This window comes from Notechis scutatus, chromosome 6, assembly GCF_049901735.1.
Source record: "Notechis scutatus isolate UNSWTSFEM ecotype Mainland chromosome 6, rNotScu1.2, whole genome shotgun sequence".
NCBI classification, from domain to species: Eukaryota; Metazoa; Chordata; class Lepidosauria; order Squamata; family Elapidae; genus Notechis; species Notechis scutatus.
The window spans coordinates 48843363-48852113 of record NC_142014.1 but is presented as its reverse complement, the minus strand read 5'-3'; the positions used below and the strand labels follow the sequence as shown (position 1 = coordinate 48852113).

The 8751-nt window shown below is 38.3% G+C and overlaps 1 protein-coding gene across 3 annotated transcripts in view; it reads right to left on the bottom strand.

Annotated features, from left to right (window-relative positions):
* Window positions 1-6994: 6994 nt before the first annotated feature.
* Window positions 6995-8751, bottom strand: part of LOC113432187 (solute carrier family 23 member 1-like) — a 42750-nt gene continuing 40993 nt past the window's right edge. For all 3 annotated transcript variants that reach the window (XM_026694377.2, XM_087968192.1, XM_087968193.1), the window contains one exon: window positions 6995-8288. In XM_026694377.2, the coding sequence (XP_026550162.2) occupies window positions 8041-8288 (248 nt within the window). In that variant the 3' untranslated portion in view covers window positions 6995-8040. The remainder of the gene's footprint in view (window positions 8289-8751) is intronic.

Here is an 8751-nt window from a genome sequence, read left to right as displayed (position 1 = left end):
CAGATACGTAATGTGGGTTCCAGACTGATGAGCTGTATTCGAGTATTGGTCTAGCAAATGTTTTGTATGATCTAGTTAGTAGTGTGATATTACCAGAGAAAAAGCTACGTAAGATTAGGTTAACAACTCTTAATGCCTTTTTGGCTATGTAGTTGCAGTGGGCTCTAGCACTTAGATCATTAGAGGTGAGTATTCCCAGGTCCTTTACAGAGCTTGGATCATCAACAAGGTCTTGACTATTCAGGCTGTATTTTATTTTCTGATTTTTTTTGCCAATATGTAAGACAGAGCATTTATTTGTTGAGATTTGAAGTTGCCATTTGTTTGACCGTTCTGATACATAGTCAAGATCTTTTTGAAGGGTAGCAGTATTGTCTGTGGTATTGAACAGCTTTACATCATCAGCGAAGAGAACCCAGTTGCTCTTAATATGATCACAGAGGTCATTTATGTAGAGTATGAAGAGAGTTGGTCCTAGAACATTAGAAGACATTCCCAGAATTCCCAGCAAGCAAAGCCCCAGATTAGTGAAAGTCCCTTTAAAATTTATGTATTTGTGGCATCATCTCAAGGAAAACTCACAATAAAACCAGTGTAGTATAATGGTTAAAATACTGGAATAGGGGCAGGGTGATGCAGTACTCTTTATCAACTGCTGTTCCATGCAAAAGTTAAAGCACCTGGTCAAATTGTATCTTTCAATTAACCACTAGGTGGAAAACACAGATACAATCTGTAGAAAACTGAAGCTAAACCAAAACAAGCTAAATGGAGAAGCTTCTTGCATGAGAAGCAAAATATTTTCAAAGAAAAGAAAACAAAGGTTTTTATTTTTGGGAAAAGCACCTTTGGGACAACCATGACCTATTGATTGAGAATCTCCATAGACAAAAAACACATATTTTTGAACATTTGAAAACATACTTAATGTAAATAGGCTTCAAGAGCCTGAGAAAGAGAATGATGATTTAACAGATTAACAGAGTTGGAAGGGACCTTGTAGGTCATCTAGTCCAATCCCCCACCCAAGCGGGAGACCCTACACGATTTCTGACAGATGGGAGTCCAATCTCTTCTTGAAAGTCTCAACTGATGGCGCTCCCACAACTTCCGAGGGCAAGCTGTTCCATGGGTTGATTGTTCTCACTGACAGAAAGTTTCTCCTTATTTCCAGGTTAGATCTCTCCTTGATCAGTTTCCATCCATTATTCCTTGTCTGGCCTACAGGCGCTTTGGAAAATAACTTGACCCCTTCCTCTCTGTGGCAGCCCCTCAAATATTAGAACACTGCTATCATGTCTTTCCTGGTCCTCTTCACTAGACTAGCCATGCCCAGTTCCTGCAAATGTTCATTGTATGTTTTAGCCTCCAGTCCCCTAATCATCCTGGTTGCTCTTTTCTGCACTTTTTCTATTTGAAAAATACTATAAATGCTGAATGTCTGTACATTCTTCCTTTATCAAGAAAAAGGCAAAAACACCACTAATCCATCAATTGGCAAAAGGATCAAGAGCTCTCCAGGTATAAAAAGGTTGACTACCCCTGCTTTAAAGGAATAGCAAGAAATGGAAATGCAAGGAACACCTCTTCAAACTTCCTCCAGATTGGTCAGATCTACAAAACAGAATTCCAGATCCCTGAAATGAAACATTTAATAGAGGAGTTATCAACATCAGAGCTTCCCTTGTACAGCAATGATCTCCATGGAAGAGTTACTGTAAGGAAAACTTTTCTCTGAACTCACCCCTAAACCATTGTTCAAAGTATCAATAAGAAAACTTCAATAAGCCTGAAACATTTTGCAACAAATATTGAATGGTGACAATCACACAAGATGCATTTGAAGAAAAGGGAGTGAAGCATCTGAAGAAATGGACACCTTGAAGCACAGAGGTGTCTTATATGTTGGGGTTAGATGGCAATCAGTGGCATATACTATATTGTACAGGTGGAATGAAGAATGGTTTCAACTATATATCAATATATCTAGAAATTAATGTCAGTAAAGAAACTGAAACAAGGCCACCTATCTTAGCAAGGCAATCTAAACTACCTCCAAATTAATCATGAAGCATGCACAGGAAAATTAGCTAAATGTTCTGCAATAACTTTAATAGTTTTCATAATTAAACATCAACAATTTATGAGGAGATCTCAAACATACCAAACACACACAGGTCTGAGAATATTTGTGAACTAGAAGAGTTATGCAAGAAAGTGAAGAAAATTTTCAAAAGCAGGAATGGAAAGATTCTTAACTGCTTAGAGGAAATGCTGGGAAGCTATTATTTCTGTGAAAAGTGGAATTAACAAATTACTAATTGAAAAAAAAGTGTTAAAACTTATCCCATATTCAGTTTCTTTACTTTGAGTCTGTAAAAAGCTGGCAGATTTATCAGGTATGTATTAATGAACTGCAGTGAGTCTTGGACCCTTTATGCATGGCAGGAGAGAAAGTTGAACACCTTTCATATGCACTGTCTCCGATGTATTCTTAGCATCAACTGGCATGACAAAGTTCCAAATAGCGCAGTCTTGGAACATGCTAGAATTTCTAGCATGTATATACTATTGAAACAGTGATGCCTATGCTGGCTTGGGCATGTCGTGAGGATGGCTGATGGTCGGATTCTGAAAGGCCTCCTGTATGGAGAATAAGTGCAGGGAGAGCACCCTAGAGGGAGACCACAGCTGCGATATAAGGACATCTGCAAGAGTGTCTAAAGGCATAGGGAATGGACGTTAATAGCTGGGAAAACTTGACCTCTGATCATTCAGCTTGGAGGCTAAAGACGCAGCATGGCCTTCTCCGATTCAAAGAGACACTCATTTGGTAGGCTGAGGCAAAGAGGCACTCCCGGAACCAGCTAAATCTGGGGGCTGGACAGGGGACAGACTGTATCTGTCCTCAATGTGGAAGGGATTGCCACTCTCAAATTGGCCTTTTTAGCCACACTAGATACTGTTTTAGGACCTCTTTTCATAGCACAATACCATAGTCTTTGAGACTGAAGCAGGGGTGGCAGGGGAAGGATGACTGTAAAATCTCCAGTCAGAGGTGGTATTTGCCGGTTCTCCAAACTACTCAAAATTTCTGCTATTGGTTCTCCAGAACTGTTCAAAACCTGCTGAATATCACTTCTGGACTGAAGGATGCCAATTTATTCAGGAATTTGCTTACAAGACCATGTTGTACTGATAGAAGAGAATATTTGTATCTCAAAGATTTGAACTGGGACATCCTTGATGCCTGGGTGGTTTTCTTGCAGGCGATTCATTACCAAACTAGGTAACTTCCACATGTAATGGTCATGTTATCTAGCGATGATGTTACCTAGTTTAGTAATGAAATGTCTGCAAGAAAACTACCAAGATGTGTGTTTAACTTTGTAGCATGTAGAGCAGGAGTGTCAAATCACGTCGTAACGGAAGCGTTACGTGATGTATTGGGACTTTTTTTTCTCCTTTGCTAAACCGGGCATGGGCAGCATGTGATGCATCCAGCCCACAGGCCAGGAGTTTGACAGCCCTGATGTAGAGGCTGTGTCAGCTTCCATTCATGTGGCGATTCACCCAAAACCACTATTTAGCTATGGGGTGCCTAAATCTTTTCTTGCACCTGTAAGGAAGTTTGTGCCAGTTGTCATCTCTCTGGATTCTTAAGGGGGAAAATTGGAGACAGGAATGCATATATAGCATCCTGAGCTTCTGGAAGAAAGATAGGATGTAAAGCTAACAAGTAATATTAATACAGCTGTCACCATAATTATCTGGGTTAAGAATATGGCACTTTATTTAAAAAAAAATCAGATGTAAAGGATGGACATTTGTAGAATAGGTCCAAAATACAGTAGTCAGATAGTTCTGTTATATTTATAATACATTTTTATAGCTTCTGTATCTGGAAAAGGATATCTATTGTTTGCAATCATACAGTAGTGTTATGCTGAAAAGAAAGAAAGCAATTAAGGGCAGTTATTAACAATCTTCCCTTATTCAGCAGTTATCAAATAGAAGTGAGACTAGCATCTGAAACTGTTAAAAAATGCATAAATGGTAATTTATTCAGTTATTAATGATATTCAATCCTAACAAGCATATCACCATGTATTAGTTTCTGTTCTATTCTTCCAAGTCATGATATACTTCAAGGTAGTTTACAAAGCTGCCACAATAGAAAAACATGGACATAGCAAAACAGAGCTCATCAATTAAAATATGAAGTTTTAAAATGCATTTCAGTTAAATACTAAGAACAGAATTAAAGGATGCTAATGGAAGTCAACTTGTTTTCAGAGCTCATTTAAAGACTAGTTGCATATAACACACTAGACTACAAACTAGCTACATTTTAATTTAGAATGTTGTGGGGATCATGCAAACAAATTGGATTGATTAGATATGCAAGATAGGTGAAAGGGTAAGGCTATCTTTCTTAAACCTGGTTTCCAGTTTTGGGCCATCATTCAAAAGATTCCAAAGCCAATGGGGGGTAGAAAGAAGCAGCTTAGCTGTAAAGTAACAATATTGTGTTGAAAAAAAGAGAATATACAGATTTGTTTATTGATGCATTTTATCTTTTTTTTTTTTTTTTTTAAAGAAATGCTTTGGTGATGTAGATGATGTGGAAACATTATATAATGTTTAATATTATTTTTGAATTCACTTTATTATTTTGAATTATCAACTTTATTAGGAGATAGTCCTACCTACAGTTGTGTTTCAGTAAGCTTAATTATTCAATTGGGTGAGGAGTTTGCAGCCCTCTGCCTAGGATCTATCTTCATTCAGTCCAGCATTAGGAGGATAGATAGATAGATAGATAGATAGATAGATAGATAGATAGACAGACAGACAGACACAGACAGACAGACAGACATACATACATGTTAGATTTTAAAAGGCACTTTGGATTCACCCATCCAAAAACATCAATAATAAAATAACATGAGAAAGTCTTAGTGAAAAATTATTAAACCTATTACTTAGCCCTAGATATAAAAAAAGCTTACAATCTCATATACACTGAATGCCATCTCTATGGCTAATTGATAAATTATCAGAGAAGCCATAGAGATTGAAAAAAGACTTGAAAGCATGAATAGAGATGATTCCACCAGACTGTCAATTATTTGGAAGCCTGCACTCACAAACAAAAAAATCTCCACACCGCTAGCCAGGCAAACACCTGGGCACAAACAGATCCCCCCTGATACCTCCAGCTCAAACACACCCCAACCAGGCACTCAGATGAAACCTAGCTTCCTAACAAATGATAGCTGTCCATTTACTCAGAGCCAAGCTGCACTAAAAGCCTGCAATACAGGAACACAATGTTACCAGCCAATCAAGACACACACAAAAAGCCACAAAACAGACAGAAAACAGACAGAAGATATTAGAAACACCAATCAAGCAGAACACAGCAAACTCCAAGACCAATAAACACAGACCAAGATTCCCAACCAATCAGGATGAAGAAAAAACCATTCTGGCACAGCAGTAGGCTAGACCCAAATTTAAAACTGAAACAACTGTAAAAGTGTGACTCACAGAACACAATACAGAAGCCTGATGATGGCAGATGAGATTCTGCCGAAACGTTGCTACAACTTTTGGCTTAGGTGGTGGGTGTGACTTGGGGTGATGTGACTGGGTGGGCATGGCTTGGTGGTCATGTTATTGGCTGGTTGTGGCCAACTCAATATCACTCACATTGAGGAACCCATCTCCTCGCCTGGCCTCTCATGACTGTGGGGATGCTGCAACAGTCGTAAGTGTGAAAAATGGTCATAAGTCACTTTTTTCAGTGCCATTGTAACTTTGAATGGTCACTCCGCACAAGCAAAATACCAGCAAAGGAAAGAAAAAAAAACTCCAGAGAAGTTCCTGAGACAGGAAGTCTAGTCCTGCCAAGAATGTAATAAGGGTTAATGGAGAGGCAGTTTTTGCCAAGATACTCTCAATCTTACACGGGAAAAGACCCGAACTATATATATGTATGGTATTCAGCTTTGTTTGGGTATTTTCCCACGTCATTTCCCACGTCAGACGAACCCAATACAGAAGACTGATGATGGCAGATGAGATTCTGCCGAAACGTTGCTACAACTTTAAAAGCACAACTATAATGACATGGGAAAATACCTGCGAAAACGTAACACACACACACATATATATATATAATAATGTAATCTCTATTTACATGATACATGTGTGCCATAGGATTGGAAAAGAGGATATTCTACAAGTTTGCTTTCTTTATGTGAATGGAACAAGATTTTCCTATTCCCATTTCTTCACATGATCAGCAGCAGCCCCAGGCCAATTTGCTCCTTGGAATGGGGAAGATCATTAAGCCTGAATTTGTCAGAATCTCTGCTTTCTTATTTATACAGCACATTTTCCAGTTGTTCCTAGGCAGCAAGCAGGACGTTTGCTGATACCACCATGGTGAATAGAAGAGCTTCTTATAGATTTATCATTACTCATAGTTTAAAAAAGAAGCAAAAGGTTTTCTTTTGCAATAACCACATGCAGCTCAGTTCTAGATTCAAAAGATTCATAGGATGCTATGAAAGTGTGCTAATATGATTTTAGGCTTCATTCCATTTTAATAATCATGAAAGGGACAAACAACTGTTGTGCATTGTCTAGCTACCTTGATTTATCCCAAAAATCCATGCGAACTATTCAGATATAGTTTAGTTTAGTTTACTTTATTGTCATTGTATCTCATACAATGAAATTAAATGCCACCTTCAGTGTACAGTATAACCAAAAAAATAAAACACAAACACACATGTTTGAAGGTTTCCATTCATATTTCCTAATAGCCATGTAGAGAAAGGATGCAATTGCTAAGCTGGGAAGTAGTGCATGTAACAATATTCAGAGTAACAATACTGAAAGTGGAAAAACAGAATTAAATCTGAAATGAAGCCTGAAGAGTGCATATATAGGTGGCATGAAAAAAGGAGATACAACACAGAAATAGAAATAGAATATTTTATTTGGCTGTGTGTGATTAGACATACTTAACCATATTATAGGAAACTGAAATGGGCAGAAAGGACCTGATTTGGCCTTTCCATAATGCCCTATGGTTAATCACATCCAAATCCCTTTTTTCAGGATTTTAGAAAATATTGCTTTGCAATGCACACCCTAAGTGGATATGATGCAAACAATCATGAACAAGTCATCAATGCAAATCCTCTCAAAATCAGAACATAGGAAATAACTATCGGCATGAAGTAGGGCTTATTAGTAAACCAAAATGGCCTACCCTCAAGAGAATGATCAAAAGGGTTTCCTCATTATATGAACATATATTAATGTGGATATAGTCCTCAACTTATGACTGGTCACTTAGCAAATATTTGAAGTTATAAGGGACCCCTCTCCAAGGGCATATATGACCATGATTCAAAATTCTGATGGCCACTCCCCCCATCACATGGTTGCATTTTGGATGCCTGGCAACTGGCCCTGATTTATGGCCGTTTGCAGCATCCTGTGGTCATGTGACGATTTACATTTTTGTTGGAAACCAGAGTTTACTATCCTCCAGAGCTTTTATAAACTTAACCATTCTGAAAAAATAGGGGACACCAAAAGTCCAAAGCAGACAAATTTAGGATTTGATCAACTGCATCCAATCAGTTCAGCTGACATAAAGCTTGAGGCTGTATTTCCTGAAACTTTAGCCTGATGCTTTAGGATTAGTTTATTCATCTTCCCAATAATTATTCTCAGATTTTCTGGGCAACAGTTTTCCATCATGGAAAAGAAAATTCTTTCCCATGCTTCCCACTCCTCACTCCTTAAATAAATGATTTCCTGAAATGATACTATAAAGAAATTGACATTCAGGATTCTCCCAGTCGGAGGTGGGGAAGAGGAAATAATGGAACTGCTTTTTGGACATTAGCCTTGAGCCACACACAATCAAGGGCCACAAAACACACAAAAAAGAAGATAATTTTTCAGAAGCTTAGGAAACCAGGTCCTCCCCCCACCACACCTTCTGATGCAGATTTAAACCTTTGTGTTAATATCATTATCAGAGTTCCTTTCAAAATCAGCTTTGTTGCTCTTCTGTTCCTGTGCACCTCTGGTAGCCATCTGCTTAGGACACGTTGGAAGATATTTAAACCAGGTAGCAACACAGAACTTGGAACCTATTCCAAATGGAAGATCATAGATGTGCAAGTTATTCACAGCACCATCAGACTCTTCATTATAATCTTTTCTCCAAGCAAGGAGTCCTCGTTCTTCTTGGCTTCCTGCAAAACGGAAGTAAGATGGTGAGTAACAAAGCCTCTCAACTAAGTTATATTATGGTTGGAAAGTTATTTGCTGTTACTGGTAAATGCCAGTCCTAGTATCAGACATACTAGTATCAGAATGTGTGATTTTGGAAAAGCCCACACAAAAGGTCAGGGGAAGTAGAGAGAAAATTTGTCCATCTACCCAACTCAATTCTGTGGCAGAAGGAATTTTCCTTGTAGTCTTTCTCCTCAGTACAATAGTTTCTGCTATTCCCACTATTCAGCTAATTTAGGATACACTTAGTATTGCTTTGATGAAAGAAATAACTTGTACCACTTTTCTCCAACATGATAGATTATCTGGCACTCCTTCAACTAGCTGACTACATGCTATTACAGTTAGGAAGGGAGCTTCTATGCAAAAGTATCTGATTAGGAGGCTTCCAGTATGGGGGGTAGGGAGAGGAGAGACCGTGCA